The following is a 27370-nucleotide window of genomic DNA, read 5'->3' as shown; positions in this document are numbered from 1 at the left end:
TTACACCATTAGAAAAATATATTATATCAAAGTTAATACACAATTGCTAAATAATAAATCTTTTTGGGTCTTAAGGCAAACACATTAGGAACCTTGAACATAGAAGGTAGCAACATCATACATATAGTTATGGATTAGTTAAACATTTGTGACTTAAACTTCTTTTTAGTTTGGTGGGTCACCGTCCATGTGTCAAAAAAACACTCGGTATTTATATCTAAAGAAAGACTTATATGAAGATATATACATAGTGAGACAACTAATAAAACTTTGTCAATGTATTAAAAATCTAATTTCAATTAAAATTTAGTAATAAATAATAGCACTAAATAGTATAAAATACACTTGTCTCAAAATGTGATATGTTGTCTCCATAAAAGTTTTTCTCAAATGTACACGCTTCCCTTTACCATCCAATTTGTATTCCCATTAAGGCATTAACCAATCTAATCAGATTACTAAATGTTAGAACAAAAAATGTACCAATTCCAATCAGAAAATTTATTATACAAGTGATTTTTTCCCTAAGAAAAAACAAGTCAATTTTTATGGAAGTAGGTTATAATTTTCTTAAAATTTAATGTCTGTATTTTTTGTTTGAAACAAACAAACGTGTGAATTTGGAACAGTGATAGAGTAAAAAAATGTCAGGAACTGCAGCAAAACCTTCATCAAATGCTGAAACAGAGAAATCTTCGAAAGAAGCTGAAGTGGAAAATGCTTCTGAGGAGGCTTTGTTATTCTTGAAAGTGGTGGGGCATGGAATTCCAATTCCTGAAGAATACAACACTAATGGCTTCTTCTCTAACTTTCTTCGGAGTTTCATAAATGTTCATCATATCCAACGTGGACAAATCTCTTGCACTATTCTTGCCAAACTACCAATCGCTGTAACCCCTTTTCTTTATTCTCTTCAGTCATTCATTCTGTACTGAGAAAATTGGTTATGGGATACCATGCCTATGTTTTATGAAACCACCATAGTGATTGATTGTTTATTTTATTACAACTACTGATTTTATTTTATTTTTTGTCACTATGGGTCTCGAATTTTGTAAAAAGGTCGGCTCAATGTACGAGATTCCTAAAAAGTGAGATGTGAGAATGTTAGATGTATGCAGCTTTACTTTCACATGTATTGACTGTTTACATAATTTAATATAATGATTGTTTCAAGACTAATTGCCACTAGTCTTGATATTTTGCTTATTAGAAATCCCAGCTGTTAATTGATTCTCGTTCAAAAAAATATATTATTTTACTTTACAGGTTCTGTTTTGTTTAGGAAATTGGAAAGAATATGAACGGACCAGTGCAAGAGGGTCCCACTTACCAATACAAGCAGAGAGACTGTTTTGAGGGTTTGAATCCGTGATCTCATGGCTACTAAGCAACAATCTCACCATTGCGCCAAATTCATCCTGATTGATCAATTAAATATTCCTAGATAATTGTCAGGAATGCTTGCTATTGTTTATATATAGAGTAATTTGGAGAGTATGCAAGTTTTTGGTTGATTGAGTCTTGAAAAGGCTGTCATTTTCGTTTCAATATTAAAATTTTCCCATTTTCTTAGGAACTGAATTTGGTTTCCACTTTCCAGAGTTCAAAGATAAAAGTTTGTAGTAAAAAGAAAGGGAAAATAAAGAAAACGTTACGTGATTCTATATGGACCATATTCATTTTCTTTGTTGAATTTGCAGAATGGCTTTGGAACACTGCATGGAGGGGCTGTTGGGTCCTTTGTTGAGGTTCTGGCTACCGCTTGTGCTAGAACTGTAGTCGCAGAGGACAAGGAACTTTTTCTTGGGGAAATTAGCATTTCTTACCTCTCTGGCACTCCATTAAATGTGAGTTGTTTTTATTCAATTTTGATTCTTTCCAGTGTCATATATCAAATACTTTGCTTTATCTTCAAATATGGAGAGGTTAGATATATCAAATGGAGTTCGACCCTTTAGAATGCTTCGTTTCGGCTTATGCTGCCTGAGGAAATGTAATGCTTTATTCTAAATTGCTTTTTGAAACATCAGAGCAAAGCTAAGGACTTTGAAAAAGCAAGCCACTTCAAATTTAAGCTATGGGATGTTTGGATTCTTCGCATTATAAAAAGCGGTGCTTAGCATCACTCAATTATAGTTGCACAGTTCCTTAGCATTTTTACTCAGAATTTCCTTGGATCAGGGTGATTAGGACCTTACTGATTACGCTGCATAGGTGAATATAGATATGAATATGAATGAATATACCTACTAAAGGAAGTCTATTAATAGAATGGCCACAATCATCAAGGTCATGAAAAGTTAATACTATAACAGCTTGTACATGTAAGACTATGATCCCCAAGAAAAATCAAACACTCTATATGCTAGCCTGCTTCCTATTACTCGAGAGAATTCCTAGCACATAATTATAGGGCATAGTTCATACTCTCAACTATACAATGTTTCTGAGTTGCATTGACATTCTCCCATCCTGGTGACCCTAATTTTCAGAATTGGCATTAGAGTTTGGGATTTAAATTTTTGATGAAGTTCCTCTGAAGTGCACGGTGCAGTTTAGAGAGTAATGTGGTTCTTAGATAGCCATTGAATAAAAAACCAAGAGTTGATATTTTGATATAGCAAAACCAGCAACAACAACATTCACATGGAAAACAAATTTGATTTTTTCATTAGTGGTTACCAATTGCACTTTGCTCCCTAAGTGCATTGCATTTTTATAACATCCAAACCCCTAAAGTTTGAGTTTAATTTTGATACAAAGTCATTATAAAGTTTTCTTACAGTTATTAAGGGATGTTAGGACGATGCAATAGTATATGCTTATATAACAGTTTAAAAACTTTATATGATGGTGCATCAAAATTAAATCATAAATTTTCTCACCATTGGTAAGAAAATTTAAATAGTTGCTGCCAACTGGGCAGTCTAATACACTATTTTGAGTATTTTCATGTTCATGTGCAACGATAATGTTGTTTGCCTCATGACCTGAAGGTTAGAGGTTCAAATCTTGAAAACAACCTCATCACATGTGAGGGTCAGACTGCATAAATTTACCCTCCCTATACCCTAATAGGTGGGAGCCTCGTGCACTAGGCTCGTGGGCCGTCCTTTATGCTTTCATGCTTACACTCTCCATAAATGGATTTTGCACATGCTTATGCAGGAAGAAGTTCTAGCTAATGCCTCCGTGGTGAAACGTGGAAGAAATTTGACTGTGGTCACAGTTGAATTTAAACTGAAGAAAACAGGGAATTTGCTTTATATTTCTCACGCTACCTTCTATAACATGCCAGTTGCCAGATTATGAAGATTTAAGCTTTCTGGTGGATATGATTCTGCAACTTATATTATATTGTTGAAAATTTCTTGAACAACTTGTATGATATTGTCATAAACATAAAATCATAATTGGATTATCATTGTACTGAAATGTCCTTTCCATTTTCATCAAGATTGAGTTCTTATTTGAATCTAGTCCCAGACATACTTCCCTCTAAGGACTTTTGCATGTTAACAACTCATCTGACCATATTATTTCTTGTTTTGTATCATTAGGCATGGTTGTTCTGTTAGTGTTAGAATATTAGGTGTTATGCATGATGTCAAGATTAAATTTAGAATAGGTTAAAGTATATTTTTGGTCCATATATGTTTCACCTTGTTTTACATCTTGGTCCAAATACATTAACATTTTCAATACTGTCTACATGTAAAATTGTTTTCAATTTTTCATTGTCTTTTGCTGTTGTTATAACACTTCTTATTGGAGTTAATGCCTTGGGACCAAATTGAAAATTATTATAATTGATGCCATTGTTGGGAGAGACCAGGCAATGCAAAAGCTTGTAAATGATTTTGTAGTGCATAGCTGTGGTTGCTTTTGACATATGTTTGTGTGTATGATCCTTATGCATGCTCTGTAGCTGGCAGTTGCTGAGAATGCAAAGACAGATGCTGTTTATATTCACTCATTCCTGTTTTAGAACTCAATGATTTAATTGTGGTGTGCGTGTAAATGATACTACAGAAAATGTGAAGTTGTTTACAGTAAAACATGCTCCATCAAATGTGCCAAGGGTACAACAAAAATCAAACCTTCCTACTAGCTGGGGTCGGCTATATGGATCGAGTGATATTATACTATTTTATCATAAATCATGTTCATCAACAAAACATTGATCTCTAAATTTGGACTAACCTTAATTTGGTTTACTATCCCCACTTGGGCTTTTAATAGTCACGTCCACACATGCTTCAATCACCTAAAGTGTGACTCTCATATTTTCTCAGGATATATGATGAATGTTGTATTTTTCTTTAGTCAACTTCTGAATTGAAGCTCTCTGTTTCTTTGTTCTTGGGATAACTTTCAAACAAGACAAAATTACTCGAGCTATCCACAATGATGCTAACCGGACTTGTTGATTTGCTTGGACTTGGAGTGAATTCAATACAAAAACCTCAAGACTTAGATCAATATTTGCAGAGTTGAATGCCTTTTCTGAACACCCTTGGTACATTTGAAAGACAACTTTGAGAAGTGATTATTGCAAGACTCCATTGCAGAAGGTTGCTTCCTTTGCTGCAACTATAGTGCTTATTCTTACTATTACTCAAACAGTATGTTCAGTTCTACAAGTAGTGCAGGCTTAAGGATTTTATTAAGTTCTTTGGCTGGTTACTTCTATTGTTGAAAATGTACTCCTCATTATTTTCTTCAGAGGTTGAATACTCACATATTTCAACTAAATCAAGGAGTTTCATTTCCTTGGCTTTTCAACAAGCTTGTTTTGTTGTGTTGGCACAACCTCTTCTGTCCCATCCCATATAATACATTTCTGATTGTTTCAAATTCATGTAATTATTTCAAACAATGATCAAGAGTGGTGCTAACCATGCAATAATAACATAATTCCTTTAGTTACATTTGTTCACAAGTTTTCCTACTTTTATTTAAATTATAAACTTGTAAGTAATTAAGGTTATGTGATGTTAGTTAAACTCATAAGTAAAAAAATCTAATCAACTAAGCAAATATTGATGTAGGATTGTGGACACCGTTTGTAGAAACCTTGTAAAAATTATAAATTAACATGTGTGATTGTGCTATCTCAGTTGCAATACCGTAGGCTATGAATTTGAATTACTGGAGCGGGAAAACACACTTATTCCCAAGTGAGTAACCACTACGAAAAAATATGGAGAACTTCATTCTCAAGCAACCGCAGCTATGCACCAAAAAACATTTACAAGCTTTTACAATGTCTGATCTCTCCCAAGAATGGTTTCAATTATAAAATGACATCTTTCTTGTGACCCAGTGCTGCTCTCTGCATATTCATGCCATGTTGTTCTGCTAATAAATGATTCTGAACTGAACATATACAGCACTGTCAATAGAATAGTAGATTGAAACAGAAAATATGCAAGAAAGAAACTCCAAGGCTAGAGCACTTCTACTTACCCAAAAAAAGTAAAAATCATCTTTTCACTTTGAAATTTTTTCAGATAGTTGAACCTAAGAGTCTAAGACCTTTAACACTCCTCACTCCACACAAACCTTATCCTATCCTAAGGGTCCAAGTGGCAAGTGGTAATATTCTAAATTTAATTTTCACATCATGCATAACATTGCATCCCTAATGAAACGAAGAAGAAAAAGATAGGCTTGGATGAGCTGTCAAAACACAGACGGGTTTGAAAACAATTTCAAACTCAAACCTTGAAAGGAATGAAAAGGATATGTGATGTACATACCTAACCTCTAATATTGGTTTTAGGCAAAAATGGCATCCACAAAGGCTTCTGCATCAAAGGGTTGAAGGTCTTCAACACCTTCACCAACACCCACAAATTTTACAGGGATTCCAAGCTCATCAACCACACTGACCTGCAAATGGAGATTCCTATCTTATTTCTTACCATGATCATCCAGCAACAAGAAATAATACCTATAATGGAAATTTATTAAGCACTAAATATAAAATATCATTAAGATCAAATGAAGAGAATAAATACCACACAGCCACCTCTAGCAGAACCGTCCAGCTTTGTCAAAATTAAACCAGTAACACCAACTACCTGTGTCAAGTTCAGAGGCTTTAGAGAGAAAACAATTTAATGATAGCTAACAATGAGTTAATATGAAACTGAGGCAACTGCAATACCAGATTTTGAAATGTTAAGGGCAGGAATAACCAAAATAGTCAAGGCAATGAAAAACAAGAGTCATAAACTCAGACATGCCAAATCCTAAAACTAAAACATTTTGACAGACCCTTCATTGGAAAGCAGTTTGATGTAATATACATACCAATACAATAAACCTCTATCAAAACCTTCATTAGTTTCCTTTTGATATATGTATGATGCTTCTTTTTCTAATATATTTCTACATCTGTTTCCTTACATATTGAACTGGTTACTACATCTCGTTTCTTGAAAACACATGAATCCTCTCATGTGCTTTTCGTTGTCATGTATGTGGAGGAGATAGGTTATAGTGGAAATCTCCGTGTCTATCTCTCTCCTACACATGACCATATGGCAAGAAAAAGCACATGAAATGATCCAGTAACAATTTCTGTCATTCTGTGTCTATCTCTCTCCCTTAAACACCAGCATCTCATATTTAAATCATGGCCATGATTTGGTCATCACGATAAACATTACACAGGAAGGGCTAGAATGAACTTTAATATTCCTACCACTTATTAAGTTAGAAATCAGCGTTTAAAAGCAAATTAAGGTCCATTCAATTACTGCAGAAATGTTCCCCCATATGCATCAAATAATTAAGTCAAACTAATACGGAACTTGTATCTTGGTTTTTGATACAAAAGTGGTGGTGTAAGCATTGGCTATTGTTGTATGGAGGAAATTGTATGAATGTAGGTTATAGTATAATGAATAAACTAAAACTACTAGCAGTTTGGAAATATTTGATGTGGAATTTGTATATCCCTTGAAAATTGTATTTATCTTATGATTTAATTACATGTTTATATTTTATATTTCTATTTGGTATATCCTGTCATATCCATACTCTAGGTTTTTGGAAGTTTGTTGTACCCTGCTGTACTCATACCAGAAGCCATCTATATCCATGCAACTTCACTTAGCGCATGGTATTCTCATATAGATAGCGAGGCTTTAAATATGATAAGTGAAATCTTTCCATAACACGATAAACCAACTATCCGATTTTAAAAGAAGAACAAAAGTTTACTTCGTTGAACTCTCTTGCTTGTGGCAACATATTCAAACCAGTAGTTCCATCCAGAACCAGGAGGATCTCCTGCAAACATAGTCAACACCCTCAAGTTAATGCTTTATATCTGCAGCATGCACATTTGTATCTCTCTTCATTTGATGAATAAAAGATGGAGATTAAGTGAGAACAAACTAATTTTATAAGAATAAATAACTGAAGCCATCTAGACGAAAATACACAAAAGCAGAATACAAACCTATGGAGTTCACAAACAAACCAGTCCTTAAACTGGCAGGGGGTTAAAAAATAGGCGAGAGCAAAGCCCAAAGATTTATCAGCAACAAGATGACTGAATAGTAAGGAAAAAGAAAAGGTAAGTGTGAAAAACTTGGGCTTACATTAGGTGCACCAGAAACTACTTTCCCAACAGCTTTTTTACAAGAAATTAGCTCTTCCATTAGACTGTAATTAGTGTGTAAACCTGAGCATAAAATGAATTTCAGTGTTCATATACAACTACACAATAGTTTATTAAAATGCAAAACATAGCTGTAAAATTCTGTACTTACGTCCAGATGTATCACACAAAACAATATCAAATCCTAGCTCTTTTCCTTTTTTTACAGCCTGTACAAGCACTGCAAGTAATATAATACAGACAGAAGTTAGTCTCAACAACAATAAGAACAATCAGGAAAGTAAACAAAGATGCCACGAAACTCAAATGAGATGAACAGTAGATCTAGGTCTTAAACCCAATTCTATGTGTACCTGACGATGCTTTTGCTTTCTCAGATTCAGCCACAACAATCTCACACCCAGTCCTCTCAGCCCATATTTCCAGCTGATCACTGGCAGCTGCTCGAAATGTATCACCAGCTGCCATCAGTATCTGGTAGATTATTGAAAGTGAGAACATAAAACTGGCATAAAATATTGTATCCTGACATGTGAAGCATAAAGGTTAAAGAGTAAAGGTAACACGATCATAGATATTAAAGCTCAAACACAATATTAACAAAATCCATCTAGCCATGCCTAATAAATTAGTAAAAGAAAAATGTGGTGCACCAAAGTTTTCTTTTAGAGGGGCGAAGGAGTGGCTCCTGATACAGAGACAACATCCTTACTAGTCTTTTCCTAATTTTTAAAAAAGATTAAGCAGTTCCAATGTATTCCTTCCTCTGAATAACAATGCACTTATGACATCAAACTATTCAGATCAAAATTGAAGATAAGAAAGAATCTCGAAGAATGAAGCACTATAAGGTCCATACAGTATAAATCATTCTCCATGCTTAGGGACAACTTCACATTTGAAAAAAATCAGCTATGTGGAAACAGTAGACTATAGGCAAAATAAAACTTTCGAGGATTCAATTGAGAAGTTCGAAAGCACAACAACAATCACCAAACACTTATCCCACTAGACAGAGTATGCAACAACCTACATGCATCAATTGCTGCTGTTAGGCTATGTTGAAAGCCAAAACATCGGTAAAACCAATTTAAGTATAGACTTCTTTATTTGTGTCTGACTTTATCTTCATGTTTTCTAAAACTAAGCTCTTTTTCCCTTTCAATTGGTTCTTCTCTATTTGGTTCACTTTTACTCATTTGAATTACATTGCATCTTTCAAGGATCAAAAGAGAAGTTTTACTCCTGAATTTATAACAGAAATAGTCATTTCGCAAAGATGATGGTAGGATATCCTCTACAAGCAAACAAAACATCTTAGAGGTGCAGGACTAAAAATGGGGAAGGGCTGGCTAATCTCTCTGCAAGTTGGAGGTGGAAAAGCCTTTGAAACAAAGCAACAGTGTGCTGAGCACCAAAGAGAGCGAGAGGTGCTTGATCATATGGAAGTCACTGCCACATATTTAATCAGACACTCAAAGGTGCTCATTGGCTCCCTAATGACATTGTTAAAGAAGCCTTCAAAATTCAGATAGAAGGTAAGTGTCTAGTTTTCTAGAACAATTGAAGGCTTCAGTTAAATGGAAATTTGTGTTGACCTTGACCAACAAACTTCCATTCAGTGATCATAATCATAAACCAAAGCAAATCTCCGATATATACATAACGTCATAACCTTAGCTCCTCCATTCTTCAATCTATAGGCCAGCTTTCCTGCAAGTAAAAGCTGATCAAATTGGCATGGTTTTGGATTTCTAAACTGTCAAAAAAGAAAGGACACAAATATTCCTTTTTGGAGGAGGGAGAGGGGCTTCATTTAAAGATTATCTCTTTAAGAACTTATAATGTATGTGAACTAATTATCCAGAGCTATAAAATAATTTCCCATCATCACGACACACAGTTAAAGTTGCATACCATTTTAGTTTGTTCATCAACTCTAAAGAGAGCATATCTCTCCTAGGACAGGAAAGAAAAAAAGCAGCATTCTGCCTCCAATTTATATTTCATTGCACGACAAAAGAATGGGATCTTTTTCTTACCCAGAGATGTTGTTTTCCCACCGCCATTAACACCAACTATCATTATTACAGCTGGCTTCCTGAAGACGGCAAGATTTAATCCATCATAAAGCATAAAACGGGAACCCAATAAAACTCAGTGACTAATAACAATTTAAAAAAATCAATAGTTAAAAACTTCACACCTGAATCCAAGTTGAAGTTCAGTTTTACTCCCCTTGCTGGTTAATAACTCCAAAACATTCCGTTTCAATGCTTCCTAAAGCCATTCAAATCCAATCATAACATATTCCACACATATCATAAAATTTGAAATTGCCTGGTATATTAAGTAGACAAAGAAAGGGAAAGAAATCTTTGAAAATTGATTCAATATTTAGACAAGAAACCATAGCATAAGTAAGTTGAACTTGCGATGGTACATATACACCAAAGATTTATAACCCCCAAATCATGGGGGCAAGGACCGGATTGTTATGGTACCTAATGGACTAGTGCCCAGATGAGTCGTGATACACTTACCGAGCCCTGATTTTATAATAAATGTTGAAAATTCTAGGAAGTATAACCATAACCAGGTAATTAAATGTTTGACGACTCACAATATCTATCACTACCATTGCACAAGGCTCTCACCCGGTGGGAATGATGCCTTGTTTGAATGGGTGGAAAAGGAAATGATAATATATTCCAATTCCATTGATTGGATTGTTTCAAATAGGGTGAAATGGTAAGAAACCTAATTGAATGGATTCCATTCTAATTCATCCAATACCACTGTTTTTCTAAAGTGCTTAGGATTCAACCATCTTATTATTTACTTTACTCCATTGTATAATATCTGGACAATGGTATGTAACTTTAGTCCATCCAATTCAATTCTGCAGTAAATAGAAGATGTTCCACACTAATCCTTGACAGGTCATGACACTATGCTGGAAGTAAGCTTAGTGTATCTTAGCGTCCGTTTGTGAATTGGGTTTTGGAGGGGAAGAAAGGGAAAGGCTTCAGGGCCAAGAGATACACTTGTGAGATGGCTCTGAAGCTTCCCTTCCTCTCGAGAAACCAACTTGCAAACGGACCCTTACTGTCTGACCGCGATGGCAGATCCTCAATGGAAGAACTACAGTAGCCTAGAAATTATTTGGTGCTGGAGGTACACTTAGTTCCTATTCAGCTATTCTCACGGTCTAAAACATCTTCTATTTACTCCACAACATATTCAATTTCACCCATTATGAAATATTGAAACATAAAACAGCAACAAATCAAAATTTTAATTATTCCATAAACTCCTACACATATGCAACCTAAGCACGGGTCCTTAAACTTAAAGCCATTTAATAAATCACATTAGACGAGTCCATGAATGAAGAAGTAAATTCAGAAAAAATTATAGTATCTCCTCTATTATATTGAGTTGATGATACCTTAATCTCATTCCCTGATTTAAGCTTCCCTGACAATATATCCTCCCTCAAGTTATCAACAATCTTAATAGTAATTTTTGGCCCAAAATCAGACACTAAAAGAGCCTGCAAGTAAATAAATAAAAAAACAAATTCAATAAAAACAAAAACCAATTTAGAACCATAAAAATACTTTCTCGACCTAGTCTCTTGAAAATAAAAAAAATACTAATTAGTCCCTCCTGTTTTTTCAATTTTCGAAGGACGAAAATGATAAGGCCAAAAAACATGACGGATAGAAATGAATATTTACTCAAAGAAACAGTAACCACCTCTTCGAGTTGATCAAGGACTCGGTCCGTGTCAGAGAGGTTCCAATAAAGGAGAAGTTCATCGATTACGGCGAGGTTGTTTCGGGTTTTGGAGAAACCGGAGAAGATTTTCTCCACGTCGCTCTTCGCTTTTTCCTTTAACAACCGGCCTAGTTTGGTAAAGAACCCGGTCTGACCGGCTGAGCATTTGAACCGGGACGTACCGGTTCGATGAGGAAGGTTGAAGGGGATAAATTGCGGTTGATAAGAAGGTCTCGAAATTGAAGTGAATGAAGAAGCACACAGTGAACGAGAAGAACAAGTAGCCATTTTTTCTTCTCCCAGTGTTTCACTTCACTGGACAATAATAAAAAGATAAAGTTAGCAAAAGTGACGTCGTTTCAAGATATAAATAGGTGCTACATAATACTGGTTGTTACACTATTTGGATTGGATTGGTTAAAAGTTCAACAAAGATCCAATAGATCAGATTATGGATGAGAATGTATATTATATAATGTCAATAAATTTTACTTATGTCTTTGAATTATTTTTCCTTCTTACTTATTTCTTTAATTGTTGGCCGAAGGACAAAAAATAATGAGAAAGGAATGTATAAATGAATAGTGAATAAAATATTGACTTGGTATAAATCTTATTTATACTACTTAATAAAATTAAAACTCAATCTAACCATTTCATCATAGTGTTATTTATTATTTTCTATTTTGCCTACACTATTTTCTAATTTCTACAAACAAAAAACAATATAAATTATTATCATTCTCCACCGGATGCATCTTTTGTTATTTGATTAACTTATTTTTCTTTCCTGCATTATAATCATCACTTTTCCTCTACCAAATAGTTAATTTAATTTCTTTTCTTCTTATTTTTCTCTTGAGATAATGTGAAACATGACAAATAAGCATCATAGTATAATAAAACTAAACTATATTAATGTAAATTATTAATCTAATAATATAATTACAAGTCACAAATAATATAAAAACGGTTTGAAAAACGCAGTACATGTCAATACATTAGTACTAATACTAGATATATACTGGATTCTTTTAAATCACTATCATAAAGCTACTTGTTTTTATGTGCTTGGTCTTTTACTTTTGTCATGCCCAAAACTAACTATCCCTAATTTTATGGAATTTTGCACTTAAAGACATATAGTTTGAACTATTATTCTCTATATGAGCAGGATTGGATCCTACTTGTTCACTTGGTACGACCCGATTATCATCAGATTCGAACAAGGTCGAGTCTCATTCGGTCTAGGGTCGGGTTTAGATTCAAATATTATATCTCACTCATTATTTAGGGTTGGGTAGGGACCAAACATAACATGTCTCATGGTCACTTACTCATCATATTCGTATGTATCTTTATTCAAATATGTACAGAGTAATGTTACATTTTTTGTTAAAAGTATCATCTAATTTTTCATCAAATATACCTAATTAATAATATGTACTTATACCATTTTATATATCAAATTACATATTCATAATAGTAGAGAAGATTGAGAAGACTTTATCTAAAATGAGTATGCATTATATTTAATTGAGTCTAGGACCAGGTTCATGTTTAAAAGTTGACTCAATCGATAATTAGGGTCAGGTTAGCTTCGGGTCTAGGGTCGAGTACATGTCCAAAAAAAAAATGATCCGACCAATATTTAAAGTCAAGTAAAAACAAACATTAACCTATCCCAACTCAACTCATGCTTATCCCTAATTCTCATATTTTATGTTAGTTAGTGTTAGAGTAATCTTTTATGACCATAAAGGATTTAGTCTTGCGGTGTAATGACACTTATTAAGCGGGTTAATAACTATTCCAAAAGGGTTAATTACTTATCAAAAGTTTAGTAAGTTGAGTGAATATCTTGGTGTTAAAAAAGGAGTAATATCTTATCCAATTGGTTTATAAGATGATTTTGGAAGAGAAAATACCATTTTTTTTTCCTTCCATTATTACATCATTTTTCACTTCAAACACATTACACTCTGTTTTGCCTCAAAAACCCGCGTGGGTTGAGTTCTCCCACTCAAGATAAGGTGTGTCTTCTCTTTAGCTTTCTACTCTTCTACTTCTCTCTATTTAATACTCTATATCAGTTTTAATTGAAAGGTGTTGCATTTAATTCTTATCTGAATCTCATTCAGGAACCCCTCCTTTTCGGAGCTATTGATTGCTGTTCATATAAGGAGGGAACGGAACAAAAGTACAGACAAAAAAATTGATTGAGTTGAATGGTCCAACTTGTTTGATTGATTTTATTTTATTTGAGAATAAGATTTGACATTATGGAAGGATTATTGAATCCTCTGCTTAACCAAAATTGTTTAAATCCCTTTGGTTTCACTACAAGACTTAGTTATACTTTTCCATCAATCACAACAAGAACTCGGCATTTACATGGAAAACTTCACTCTTGCATCCTTAGAAGTAATTACATGCATTTAAGTAGAGATGCTGCTACTACTAGGTTTAGAGGAGCTGTTATTGCTGCACTTGATAGTGATGATAAAGGAGAGGAATCTAATATTGACTGGGAAGCGGAGTTCGTTGGGGAACTCGATCCGTTTGGTTACCGAGCTCCTAAGAAGAGGGCGAAAGAACAGAAGTCGAAGTTGCTTGAAGATACTGATGGGATGGATTGGTGTGTTAGGGCAAGAAAGGTGGCACTTAAATCGATTGAAGCCAGGGGTATGACTCGTACGATGGAAGATTTGGTTTCTGTTAAGAAGAAAAAGAAGAAGCCTAAGAAGATTTTGGTAAGCAAGAAGAAAACTGTTAAGAAAACTGAGGATATAGAGGAGATTCTTGATTATGGTTCAGAGGAAGAATTGGGGATGCCACAAACGATAGAGGATCTGGATGATGTTGGTGATTTGAAAAGGAAAGTGAGCTTGATTGCTGATGGAATGTATGTCGAAAAGAAGGAGAAAACGATGGAAGAGTTTGTCAATAAGCTGTCCCAATTCTCTGGCCCATCTAACCGTAGAGAAGAAATCAACTTGAACAAAGAAATTGTAGAAGCACAGACTGCGGGGGATGTGTTGGAAGTTGCTTCGGAAATAATTGTAGCAGTTGCGAAAGGCTTAAGCCCTTCACCCCTTTCCCCTTTGAACATTGCTACTGCTCTTCATCGTATTGCTAAGAATATGGAGAAAGTTACTATGATGAAAACTCGAAGGCTGGCTTTTGCTCGACAAAGAGAGATGTCTATGCTTGTGGGAATTGCAATGGCAGCCTTACCTGAATGTTCTGCTCAAGGAATCTCTAACATAGCTTGGGCCTTGTCCAAAATTGGAGGCGAGCTGATTTATTTTTCAGAGATGGATAGAATTGCAGAAGTTGCAGTGACAAAGGTTGGGGAATTCAACTCGCAAAACCTGGCTAATGTTGCTGGTGCTTTTGCTTCAATGCAGCATGCTGCTCCTGATCTTTTCTCAGAACTGTCAAAAAGGGCTTCAGAGATAATTCACACATTCCAAGAGCAAGAACTTGCACAGCTTTTGTGGGCATTTGCATCTCTATATGAGTCTGCTGACCCTATATATGACTCTTTAGACAGAGTCTTCAAAGATAATAGTCAATTGAAAAGCTCCATTGGTGAAAAGACATCAAGTAATCATGAACAGATAAATGTTGATAGAAGTGGTCCCTCAAATGGATCTTTGGTCTCTCCTATACTCACTTTAAGTAGAGATCAGCTTGCGACTATAACTTGGTCCTATGCTGTCTTTGGACAAATGGATCGGAGTTTCTTCTCTCATGTTTGGAAAACTCTGAGCCATTATGAGCAGCAAAGGATTTCAGAGCTGTATAGGGAGGATATCATGTTTGCTTCTCAGGTTCATCTTGTAAACCAGTGCTTAAAGCTTGAATTCCCTCACCTTCAGCTGTCTTTAAGTGGTGAGCTTGAGGACAAAATTTCCCGGGCTGGAAAAACTAAAAGGTTCAATCAAAAAATAACCTCATCGTTTCAGAAAGAGGTTGGACGTCTTCTTGTTAGTACTGGTCTTGAATGGGTCAAAGAATATGTTGTAGATGGATACACTTTGGATGCTGTGGTAGTTGATAAGAAGGTTGCTCTAGAGATTGATGGTCCTACTCATTTCTCAAGAAACACTGGTAGATATCTTTTGTTTACGTAAACTAAATATGCACAACCTTGTATTTACTTTTATCTAGTTCAATCATAAACACCATCATTCATTCATACTGTTTTATCTTGTTCTCTTTGCTTGTCGTAGGTGTCCCTTTAGGGCATACCATGCTTAAACGCCGATACATTACTTCTGCTGGTTGGAAAGTTGTATCATTATCCCATCAAGAGGTGAGCTCTCTTATTTCATATTTCAAAGTTATTACTTAACCATTTTTATCCCCTCATATTTCTGTATACCAAATTAAAAATCCATGAAATTGATCCTACTTTAACACCTATTTTGATTATATGGTGTAATGTACGTGCAACATACATAACCCAGTGACAAATGTACCTATTGGTAGTTTATGTGCCCTTTGGCGTATGGTTGGAGAGATTCTCTTTCCAATATACACTTGGCAGAAACATTCTTCTGCCATATCCCTCTAGCCTCTATCTGCACCTGTCGTTGCCCCAAATTTTTGTTGAGGAAGATCCAATCAATAGTTCGATACCATCACCTAATGTTGTTCAATTTCTACACCCTCAAGCACATGTAACCTAGCTCTAAGTACCACTATAAGATAGTGTTTGGCATATCTGCTAGAATAGAATGGAACATATCATTCCGATTTTCCTGACGCACCAAGCACTACCTAAGTCCTCCTTACTGATTTTGGCATGTCCTGATCTTGAAATTAGACAACTTCCTGTCCCAAAAACTTTAATGTACCGAAAAGATCACATGACCTCAAGAATGCTCATTTCTAAAGTAAAGGCTACAAGAGTTGTACTTTTCCTCAACCCAACAATCTAAGGACTTTGTAGTTAATAGGAACCATGATATATATCAATTTGGTAACATTTGTGATCTTTCTTGTAGTGGGAGGAACGTCAAGGGGCATTTGAACAAGTGGAGTACCTTAGACACATTCTCAAAGATCATTTAAACGAAGGATATGCCAACACTACATTGACTGAGGTGAAGTAATCATCCAATGCTTGTTGTTTATGAAGTATAGGCAGATACATATATGTTTGAGTTAAGTTATTCTGCTCCATTGACTGAAGGGGAATGTATATTTGCTAGAACTCAGAAATGCGATATCTGGTTGTAAACTTTATAGGCATAAAAGTCTATAAGTTTTTCTTCCCATTTGTTAATTTACTTATAAATTTTTTGCCAACCTTGAGATTTAACTGATTTATCTTGACAATGAATGTGTTAGAAGATGGTACAAATAATTGTCATTATAATGTGTGTTATAAATATTTTATATTCTTTTTTCACATCTTATTTTTGTTAAATAAATAAATTTAATATGTATACACTGATGGTGTAAGTATTTTTTACACTGTCAACAAATCATTCATTGTTCATATATAAACCACCATTGACTCTCAAACAAATGTAATACAAATCAATGTCGAATTATGTGTTAATGATGTAAAAAGCTTTACACCCATGGTGTAGATTTTAAACTCTATAAATTAAAGATATGAAATTAAAGATATGCATGGGGTGGGAGGCCCAACTTTGTCTTTGCCCCAGTGCCTGGTTCAGTGATACCCAGACATGGGCCTATTAGTATTTAGTGTTGTGAAAATGATACTTTCACAAAAATGAAAATCGTGAAATGTTTTTATAATATTTTATGAACTCCTAAGAAAATGTCAATCAGTTCCATATCTAGATAAAAAAAATTAAAATAATTTTTCTAATCTTTGTATATCAGCTCGTGCAAAGGATTTCAATAAAAGCAATTTCATGAGAAAGTTAAATGCGACAACTTTTGAAAATAATGAATACATTAATAAAAAATTATTTTATTGAAATCATTAATATGTCCCCACACAATAGAAAAGTATAAATATAAAAGATGGAATTTTTTAATGAAAACTACAACTTTAGAAACTTCAATATATTTGGGTTGTTATGGTTTACAAACTAAAAAAGTATAAGTTTAATTGGGATAGTATATAATTTCTTTAATAAATCATGTCCAATAAAATTAATTCTTTTTTAGTTATAAGTTTGGTTTCAATAAACAATTTTTTGACTATATTGTGTAAGACTAGTGAGACCAATAAAAAGTTGCATGTAAAAACCAATTTTTAAATTTAAAAATATGTATTTTAAGGTAAAAAAAAGATACAGATGAGTTTATATATATATATATATAGTACAAAATATAAGAAAATATCAAAATTGGATGAAAAATGATGAAACTCGTTGAACATCATATGTGTAGTGGTGTAAGTTAGCAAGATCTCATTGAATCCTAGATACACCAAAATGTTAAATGTTCGATTTTTGTGAATGATATTTATTGGTAGAGGCAGCTACACCCTAAAAAATAATTAGTTATTTAACCATAGGGTGAGTTAGAGATGAGCAGGACCCGGCCCTACATACTCACCGGTATGGCCCGATCATGATGGGGCCTAGATAGGGTCGAGTCTCATCGAGTCCAGGATTGAGTTTGTGTTCAAAAATTAGATTCGGATAGGTAGAGACCAAGCATGACCCGACACATAGTCACTCATCATATTTGTATGTGTCTCTATTCAAATATGTACAGAGCCATGACACTTTTTTTGTCGAAAGTATCATTGATTATCTAATTTTTCATCATATATACATGATTAATAATATATATACAAATATCATTTTATATGTCAAATTGCATATTCATAACAATAAATAATATTGATAATACTTTATCTAAAATGAGTATACATGTTTAATCAGATCGAGGACAAAGTTGAGGTTTAAAGGTTGACCCGGTCGATATTTATTGTCGGGTTAGCTTCGAGTCTATGACCAAGTCCGGATTCAAAAAAAATGACTCCACTAGCATTTAGGATTAGATAAGAGATAAGCTTTAACCCGTCTCAATCTAACTGATACTCACGCCTAAGGGTGGGTGAGACAATATCCTTAATTATAAAATAAAAAAAAGATTGGTCCTAATGTACTTCTTGTTCAGGCTTGGATGGTGGACTTGGTTGTAACTTGTAACTGCATGGAAAATTCTGTCCACATGAAAATTATAAGTGCACTAAAAATTTCTCCAAACCATTTCTTATCCAAAAGTTACAGAACCTCACTCAATGAGAACAATGGAAGAAAAGAATAAAATCTCCTTTTTGATATTAGAATCTTTTCTGTATGTTCAGTGTAGTAAGAAAAGAAAAGAAGAAGCTAAATATAGAAAGTGAAGGAAGTTATTCTAACAAGAATAACTAACCATTCTTAACCAACTTTCCTTCTCAAGGATTGGGCCTAAAACTAAGAAAATAGCCCAATAACTAATTAGAAACAATAGCCTGAAACTTTTCTTCTTTTGTGATTGATTTTGTAATGGACTTAGTTCCTTCTTCTTCCTTGTTAGTCTCCTCTTCTAATAGCCCCCCACAAGCTGGTAGGTGAATGTTTAACATACCCAGCTTGAAAATGTTAGTCCTGAATAGTGAAGGAGGAAGAGCCTTCGTGAACAAATCCGCCAACTGAGAAGTAGTGTGTATAGAAAGAAGATGCAATAAGCCAGTTTGAACTTTCTCTCTAACACAATGACAATCAATTTCTATGTGCTTCGTTCGTTCATGGAAGACCGGGTTAGCAGCTATGTGAAGAGCAGATTGGTTATCACAGTATAACATCACAGGTTGAGGATGAGGTATGTGTAAGTCATTAAGAAGATAAATGAGCCATTGAGCTTCACAAGTGGCAAGGGCCATAGCTCTGTATTCTGCTTCTGCAGAGGATCTAGAAACCACTTGCTGCTTCTTGCTTTTCCATGAAATTAGAGCATTTCCAATGTAGAAACAGTAGCCTGAGACAGATCTTCGAGTGTCAGGGCAGCCTCCCCAATCTGAGTCAGTGTAGCCTCTGATGTTAAAATTCGTACCTGCAACAGAAAAGAAAACACCCATGCTGATGGTTCCCTTGAGATATCTCAAAATTCTCTTGGCTCCATCTAGGTGATCATTAGTAGGACATGAAACAAATTGGCTAAGATGACCAACTGCGAAATTGAGGTCAGGTCGAGTATGGATTAGATAGAGCAATTTGCCCATTAGCCTTCGGTAAAGGCTGGGATCAGACAAGGTTGTCCCTGATTTGGAATGAATAAGTCTTCCTGCATAGTCCATTGGAGTGGAACAGGGCTTGCAGGCAAGCATTCCTGTCTCCTCAAGGAGATCCAGAGTGTATTTTCTGTGATATAGCAGAATGCCTTTGGTAGTTCTAGCTATTTCCATCCCTAAGAAATATTTGAGATCACCAAGATCCTTGATGCTAAATTCAGTATGCAACATATTTTTCATATGATTAATCTCTGTGATGTCATTTCCAGTTAAAATTAAATCATCAACATAAACTAAAATTGCTGTAAAATCTGAGTTATTGGATTTAATGAATAAAGAGTAATCAGCAATAGATTTAACATAACCTGATTGGAGAAGGACATCAGTGAGTTTGGCATGCCATTGCCTACTTGCTTGCTTGAGTCCATAAAGGGACTTTTCGAGTCAGGGTGAGGGACATGTAAACCAGGAGGAACCTTCATGTACACTGCTTCCTTTAGATCTCCATGGAGAAAAGCTGTATTTACATCTAATTGTTGAATATACCAATTGTTGACAGAGGCTATGGACAGAATGGCTCTTATGGTAGTCATCTTAATGACTGGACTGAAGGTTTCCATGTAATCAATTCCTTCTGTTTGAGTGAATCCCTTTGCAACCAACCTTGCCTTGTGTCTTTCAATGGATCTATCAGCTTTGTATTTTATTTTAAAAATCCATCTGCATCCTATGGCTTTCTTGTTATCAGGGAGAGTAGTTAAGCTCCAAGTGTGATTCTGATTTAAAGCATTGAGTTCTTTTTGAATCGCATCTCTCCAACATTGATATTTAATAGCTTCATTGTAATGGTAAGGCTCAATGTGTGAAGAAATATTCAGAGAAAATTGTTCATGAGCAGGGGACAATCTATGATAAGAGATGCTTGAAGAAATAGGGTATCTTACCTTTGGAGATTCATGAACAGCAGATTTAGTAAGCAAAGTGCAGTGATAATCCTTAAGATACTGAGGTTTTTGTCTATTCCTAAGAGATTGTCTTGGCACAAGTGTGTTAGTAGTGATGTTTTCAGGCTCAAAATGATCACTTTGATCAAGAGCAGGGTTAGAGTCAAAAGGTACATCAATACCATTATTAGGAACATATTGAGTATTGGAAGTATCAGTGGTAGGTAAGATGACAGAATGAGCATCATTGTAGGGTTGAAGGATGACAGCTTGGGTAGCAACAGAGTTATCTAAATCATAAGTGGGATTGGTATTATGACTTAACTCATCTCTCATTCCAGGGTGGTTATTTTGAGTAGGCTTAAAGGGGAAAATATGTTCATAAAATATGGTATTTCTAGACAAGAATATCTCATGATTGTTTATGTCCATCAGGACATATCCTTTGGTACCGTGCCTTAATCCTAACAGAATACACCTCCTAGATCTGTGATCAAGTTTCTTTCTATTTGAGGTGAGGGTACTAGCATAACACAGGCAGCCAAAACATCTAAGATTGTGTATATCAGGAGATTTGCTATTCAAAACTTCATAAGGATTCTTATTTGATAACACAGCACTAGGCTGCAAATTAATGAGGTGCACTGCATGAGCCATGGCAAAATTCCAGAGACAATGGGGAATATTAGATTGAAAAACAAGAGACCTAGCTACACCAAGAATGTGTTGATGTTTTCTCTCAACAACCCCATTTTGTTGGGGTGTTTCAACACAACTGGTTTGATGTTGAATTCCTTGCTCACTATAGAAGTTGGGCAGGGAGAATTCCTTCCCATTGTCACTTCGTATGCACTTAATTCTTAATCCAAATTGGGTATGAATAAGAGAAGCAAAATTCTTAACTAACTGAGGCACCTCAGATTTATGCTTCATAAAGTAAAGCCATGTAAATCTAGATCTATCATCTATAACAGTAAGGAAATACCTGTGCCCAAGTGTGCTTGGAATGGAGTAAGGACCCCATATGTCCATATGGACTAAATCAAAATTCTCAGCAGATATACTAGTGCTTTTGTTATAAGGTAATTTTCTTTGTTTGGCCAAATGGCACACATCACAGGGATCAAAAGATTTATTGTACTTAATGATAGGAAAGAGGTTCTGCATAAGCATCATTTTATCATGTGAAGGATGGCCTAACCTATTGTGCCACAAAATAGAATTACATGAACTAAAGAGGTTGACATTGCTTTTGAGTTGATTCCTATGTATACTAGGTGTAGGCAAAATATTCACAGAGTCCTTCATGGCGTAAAGACCACTTCTCATTTCAGCAACACCAATCATCTTCGAAGATTGGAGATCCTGAATTTGACAAAAGTTTTTGCAGAAAATTAGTTGGCAAGATATGCTATTAACCAGTTTTGAAATAGAAATTAAGTTGTAATGAAAAGAAGGGATATACAGAACATTTGATAAATGTAGAGAGTTGGAAAACATAATACTCCCTGATATTGCAGTTGAAACTTGGCTGCCATTAGGCAATGTGACAAGAATAGGGGCAATTTGCTTGTAGGTTTGAAAATCAGAAAGTGTATGACACACATGGTCAGTGGCACCTATGTCGAGTAACCAATCATTAGATTTTGTAAAGTAATTCAACATATATGTGTTACCTTTACTGCTGGAATCAACCAGATGGGTGGTAATTTGATTGGTATTATGATCAACTCTGGAATTTGGTTGCTGTTGGAGAATTGACAAGATGGTTTGATGTTGTTGAGGGGTTATATTAACTCCAGGAGCTGGTTCATTGGAAATTTGGTTAGCATTCTGCTCCCTTTCTTGAGAAGGTTGTTCCTCAATGCTAGCAACATTATTGACACTGAAATTCTTGAAGTGTCCAGGTGGGAAACCATGCTTTTTGAAGCATTGGTCAATGGAGAATTGGTAATTTAGTTATCTATGTTGCTCATCAGGATTTTAGATTCACTATAATGAGCATCTATGAGTCTTTCTTGTTGTATCAATAGTGAAAATGCTTTATTGATGGTGGGCAAAGGATCCATCAGCATTATCTGTGATCTCACTCCTTCATATTGATCATTCAATCCATTAAGAAAGCATATTACATAATCATGATTCCTATAGGACCTAATAATAGGAATAAGATCACAGGTGCATCTGTTTATGCAAGAGCATGAAGGGATTGGTCTGAAGTTATCAATTTCTTGCCAGAATCCTTTAATGTGGTTATAGTAGGCGTCTATGCTCATATTACCTTGCTTAAACGTATACATTTCTTTGAACACCTGTGATATTCTGAATATGTCCCCTTGATAGTATCTCTCACGTAAGTCCTCCCATATTTCCAATGTTGTGTCCATCCACAACACGCTTTGAACAATTGAACTCTCAATGGAGTGTGTTAACCAAGAAATAACAAGGGTGTTGCATCTGTCCCATGCAGGAAAGGATGGATCATCTGTGTGAGGCTTTGGGAGGGATCCATCAATGAATTGGAGTTTGTTTTTGTACTTCATCGACATCGACATAGCACGAGACCAGGCATGGTAATTCTTGCCGTTAAGAAGAGCAGATACGAGAGAAATTCCAGGGTTCTCATTCGGGGGTATGAAGAAAGGAGATGTTGGATCTTGAAGAGGATTGATGGTTTGGAGAATTCGGTTTTCCATTGTTGGAGAAAAGATGAGGAGGTTCAGGGATCAATTTCAAGAGGGTCTCTTTGAAGAAAAGAAATCAACGCACAGCGGAAGAGAAAGAAAAAAAAAACAGAGGGTAATCAGAGTGTAAGCTCTGATACCATGTTAAAACTTGCAACATTTCATTGTGACAGAACCTCACTCAATGAGAACAATGGAAGAAAAGAATAAAATCTCCTTTTTGATATTAGAATCTTTTCTGTATGTTCAGTGTAGTAAGAAAAGAAAGGGAAGAAGCTAAATATAGAAAGTGAAGGAAGTTATTCTAACAAGAATAACTAACCATTCTTAACCAACTTTCCTTCTCAAAGATTGGGCCTAAAACTAAGAAAATAGCCCAATAACTAATTAGAAACAGTAGCCTGAAACTTTTCTTCTTTTGTGATTGATTTTGTAATGGACTTAGTTCCTTCTTCTCCAAACTCATTTCCAGCAGTTGACTTGGTTTGGAATAACCCTCTCTATGTATAAGCTATAAACTATAATTCTCATTTGAAAATAACAACCAAATCAACAACATCCATGTCATTTTTTTTCTTTTTGGAATTTACTTAGCAGGCTCATTTTGAGTACAAATTAATAAGTAATGACTAGCGTGTTCTACCTGCACATCAAACACATCTCAAGGACTTTCATAACAAAACCAAAATGAAGAAAAACATTAATCCATGTTGAAGAAGTATTATAATCATTACATATATTTACAATTTTAAAATAAAAGGTTTTAATTTGAGTTCATCATGTTTGGTGTAACCAACCATGGTAATTACAGAATCGAGTTTTGTTTTTTCCAAAGTATTTTAAAATACATAGTAAGAACCAAATCCATCAATTATGTAGATCGATCCTTGTTTGTATTGATACTACTACACTATACTATTATTTAATGTGAGAGTCTTGAGGTTGAAATGTTGGGATGAGTGTTCACTTCCCCCTTCCCTTAAAAAAGGGAAAAAGAGAGAAAAGTTATGATTTTTGTGTGGGTGTTAAACGATAATATCATATTATTATATTTAAGAGGATAATAAGGTTATATCATCATGATTTTTCAGTATTCTAAATAATTAATATTGAGAAATGTTAACATTTTTGCATGAATTTAAAATCTATGTATTGATAGTGTAATTTTTTTACATTATTAACACATTATTTATCATTAATCTGTAATACTTTTGTTTGAAAGTCAATGATAACATATGAATGGTGGAGATTTGCTGATAAGTATAAAAATACTTATCAATATATACATATTAAATCATTTGCATATTATGAAGTTTATTTAGAGAATAAACTTATGTGATTTAGGAGTAGTAAGTTTCATATTAATCCAGTAAACACGAGCCTAATCACATATTAACTTTACCTAGTAAAATTAAGTTTGTATTAGAGATTGATGTATATAAAAATTAATGTGTATATCAATAAATGTCTTCATCACTTTTCATGAAATATATATATATATATATATATATATATATATACACGAGGGATTTGTTTACACTAAAGTTGAATTACATTAGTTATACTCAATCCCAGTAACTTAACTTGATGTGTAAATGGATCTCTCCTCATGTATATATGAGAAAAAACATATATACTGACAATGTAAAAGTTATATACACTGTCAATATATCATTCACCTTTCATACTTAATTAACATTAACTCTTCTAAAACTCTTCTAAAAAAGAATACAAATAATGGTAGATAATACAGAGTTACTGTATACCGTACATAAATATTTACTGCTGGAAATCTTGATTGCTAAATAGTTTTCAGGTTATGAACTAGTTGAATTATATAGTACATATTTAGAAAATGTTTTTACATATAAACATATTATATTATATTATATTATATTATATTATATTATATTATATTATATTATATTATATTATATTATATTATATTATATTATATTATATTATATTATATTATATTATATTATATTATATTATATTATATTATATTATATATATATCTTTTTAATCATCACATGAACCAAATAAACTTTAGCATGTTAATTTACTCCAAATTTATGAATTTAATGAAGTTCATCTCAAATTATAAAAGATTGTAATATCAATTGTGCAAATATTTATACACAGTTAATACTTCATACATTGTTACTTTTATTTATGAGTCAATAATCATTAAATAATATGAATATGATGATGATATATTAACACTGTAAAAATCTTTAAGTTTATATTATTTTTTTCACTAAAAAATTGTTATGTTTTACAGTCATACATTCCGCTTTGCCTCCATATTAGAACAGTCAAAAACAATTCCAGGTAAAGAATGAAAATTCCTCCTAACAGGATCGCAATTTCGTAGTAGTTTCCGCCGTCAAGTATAACGGCTACAACCTTCCCCAGTTCCGTCTCCCTTTATTTGAAAACGTCAAACTCTCCTTCCAATATTCCAAACCACTTTCCGTTATTCTAACGGCTCACAACTCAATCACATGGAAAGTACAACGTTAAAATACAAAAGAAACAACCTCTTTCTTTCTCCACTCTTTCTCTTACACTTCCCAACATAACAAAAAACTCCATATATATACACACTCTTCCCTTCATTTATCTTATACTAAGTTATATATCCATATCTCTATTTATCTCACTAAAGTTTTTATTGTCCACATTTTGTAACGTGTTATATAATTAACATGTCACGTACTCTAGAGATAACAATTTTGTCCTGTGAAAACCTTAGATTAAATAAAAGATCTATTAAGAAGAACACATTTGTCACGGTTCAATTTGATGCTAGCAGCGAAGTATGCATCACAAGAGTTGATTCAGATGGTGGGAGTTACCCTTCATGGAATGAAAATTTTGTGATGGATATGCCATTGCATGCAAGGTTCATAACTGCAGAGGTGAAGTGCAAAACAATAACAGGTGTTAAGAATGTTGGGTTTGCAAGAATTCCGGTTTCGGATTTTATAGGAGGGTATGTTCCGGAGAATCAAGTGCATTTTTTAAGTTATAGGTTGTGGGATAGTAAAGTTAATAGAAATGGGGTTATAAATGTTTCTGTTAGGGTAAAAGTGTCACAACATACTAGTTCGAATTCGACGTCGTTACCTGTGGCCGTAAAGGGAGTTCCGGTTGCCCGGAATGGATCATCCAGAGTTGTAACTGGGATTCCCGCAGTTTGGTTAAACTGCCAGTAATCGTTTATGTGTACTTGAGGGAAAATGAAAGCATGCATTTTTCTTCTCAATGTGTTGTGAATTTTTTTAATAAATGTCGGAAATTTAAATGAAAATAAAATAAAATAATGAATAAGATATATCAACAGCATTATTAGTAAAAATAAGTGTAGCTAGTCCCAACTTCCAACCGTTGTAACTGTATTTTTAGATATTTAATCTTATAATAAAGTGATTGGGCAACATAAACATTTTCATGGACTAGAATGCAAGGGGATGATTATTTTTTGGGTCAGCAGAAATGTGGAAGAGCTATTATAGAAAGATTAGGAATGTTGGATTGCAATCCCATAACAATTCTATGAGTCAATGCCAAGTTTTGTGTAATTGAAAGCAAATATCTAAATGGCCCAAATAGTTGAAACCCTATTCTAGTTTTGCTATAGCAAATATTTTTTTCAGTTGGATTAGCAAGTTGATATATACAAAATCCAAAAAAAAGCCTAATTTAAATATGGTTAGATGAATTCTAAGATACATTATATTGTAATGTTAGACTAATTATGCTAATGAACATTATACTTGTTGTTCTAATGGGAAGTATGTTCATTTTCATTCGAGGAATGGCATCTTCATGCACTCGGGAACAACAAAAAGTATCATTATTAAGAAAAAGATAAAGATTAAGAGAACAAGTGCTGTTTCAATAATATATTATACTATGTGTAAATTACAAACCAACATTTATGACACTTAAGAAGTGCACATAGTTTAACGAATTATTATAAGTTTTATATCACATTAGAAAAAAAAAGTATGTATTATAACAGTTTTACTTTATCCCTTAATATTCAAATATAATTATTATTAACTCTTCAAAAAAAATAATATTATTGGAA

General features: G+C 34.0%; 4 protein-coding genes across 9 annotated transcripts; 3 read left to right on the top strand and 1 right to left on the bottom strand.

Annotated features, from left to right (window-relative positions):
• LOC109359308 lies at nt 588–3430 on the top strand. The gene is made up of 3 exons (XM_019603923.1): nt 588–890; nt 1704–1850; nt 3172–3430. Exons 1-3 carry the CDS (start codon nt 645–647, stop codon nt 3313–3315), a joined length of 537 nt encoding a protein of 178 aa, XP_019459468.1. The 5' UTR covers nt 588–644; the 3' UTR covers nt 3316–3430.
• LOC109360507 (cell division protein FtsY homolog, chloroplastic) lies at nt 5096–11791 on the bottom strand. 5 transcript variants are annotated; one of them, XR_002109176.1, is made up of 12 exons: nt 11402–11791; nt 11091–11195; nt 9846–9919; nt 9682–9740; nt 9315–9352; nt 7993–8113; nt 7791–7859; nt 7620–7702; nt 7237–7305; nt 6027–6089; nt 5730–5898; nt 5096–5382 (listed from the first exon to the last, which is right to left on the bottom strand). XR_002109176.1 is itself a non-coding variant. In XM_019605460.1 (12 exons), the coding sequence occupies exons 1-11, from the start codon at nt 11708–11710 to the stop codon at nt 5785–5787; spliced, it is 1104 nt and encodes a 367-aa protein (XP_019461005.1). In that variant the 5' UTR covers nt 11711–11791; the 3' UTR covers nt 5096–5377; nt 5766–5784. The 5 variants fall into 5 exon arrangements, 4 of the variants coding, with proteins under 4 accessions (XP_019461005.1, XP_019461003.1, XP_019461004.1 ...); XM_019605460.1 differs by having other exon boundaries at nt 5096–5377; nt 5766–5898; XM_019605458.1 differs by having other exon boundaries at nt 5771–5898.
• On the top strand, nt 13423–16718 carry LOC109360506. 2 transcript variants are annotated; one of them, XM_019605454.1, is made up of 3 exons: nt 13426–15538; nt 15661–15743; nt 16438–16718. In XM_019605454.1, the coding sequence occupies exons 1-3, from the start codon at nt 13705–13707 to the stop codon at nt 16543–16545; spliced, it is 2025 nt and encodes a 674-aa protein (XP_019460999.1). In that variant the 5' UTR covers nt 13426–13704; the 3' UTR covers nt 16546–16718. The 2 variants fall into 2 exon arrangements, with proteins under 2 accessions (XP_019461001.1, XP_019460999.1); XM_019605456.1 differs by lacking the exon at nt 15661–15743 and having other exon boundaries at nt 13423–15538.
• On the top strand, nt 25890–26802 carry LOC109360056 (BON1-associated protein 2-like). The gene has a single exon (XM_019604799.1). It carries the CDS (start codon nt 25983–25985, stop codon nt 26490–26492), a length of 510 nt encoding a protein of 169 aa, XP_019460344.1. The 5' UTR covers nt 25890–25982; the 3' UTR covers nt 26493–26802.

Source organism: Lupinus angustifolius, chromosome LG11 (genome assembly GCF_001865875.1).
Source record: "Lupinus angustifolius cultivar Tanjil chromosome LG11, LupAngTanjil_v1.0, whole genome shotgun sequence".
Classification (NCBI taxonomy): domain Eukaryota; kingdom Viridiplantae; phylum Streptophyta; class Magnoliopsida; order Fabales; family Fabaceae; genus Lupinus; species Lupinus angustifolius.
The sequence above is the reverse complement of the archived record's forward strand: the minus strand, read 5'-3'. Positions and strand labels throughout refer to the sequence as shown.

Bases quoted from the DNA above. Each gene is read 5' to 3' on its own strand.
- LOC109359308 (XM_019603923.1), top strand. From the start codon at position 645: ATGTCAGGAACTGCAGCAAAACCTTCATCAAATGCTGAAACAGAGAAA. The intron at 891-1,703 runs GTAACCCCTTTT...TTGAATTTGCAG, and splicing joins TTGCCAAACTACCAATCGCT to AATGGCTTTGGAACACTGCA. The intron at 1,851-3,171 runs GTGAGTTGTTTT...ATGCTTATGCAG, and splicing joins TCTCTGGCACTCCATTAAAT to GAAGAAGTTCTAGCTAATGC.
- LOC109360507 (XM_019605460.1), bottom strand. From the start codon at position 11,710: ATGGCTACTTGTTCTTCTCGTTCACTGTGTGCTTCTTCATTCACTTCA. The intron at 8,114-9,314 runs GTTATGACGTTA...ATAATCTACCAG, and splicing joins TGAAGAATGGAGGAGCTAAG to ATACTGATGGCAGCTGGTGA. The intron at 7,860-7,992 runs GTACACATAGAA...TATTACTTGCAG, and splicing joins GAAAGCAAAAGCATCGTCAG to TGCTTGTACAGGCTGTAAAA.
- LOC109360506 (XM_019605454.1), top strand. From the start codon at position 13,705: ATGGAAGGATTATTGAATCCTCTGCTTAACCAAAATTGTTTAAATCCC. The intron at 15,539-15,660 runs GTAGATATCTTT...TGCTTGTCGTAG, and splicing joins TCATTTCTCAAGAAACACTG to GTGTCCCTTTAGGGCATACC. The intron at 15,744-16,437 runs GTGAGCTCTCTT...TCTTTCTTGTAG, and splicing joins TATCATTATCCCATCAAGAG to TGGGAGGAACGTCAAGGGGC.
- LOC109360056 (XM_019604799.1), top strand. From the start codon at position 25,983: ATGTCACGTACTCTAGAGATAACAATTTTGTCCTGTGAAAACCTTAGA.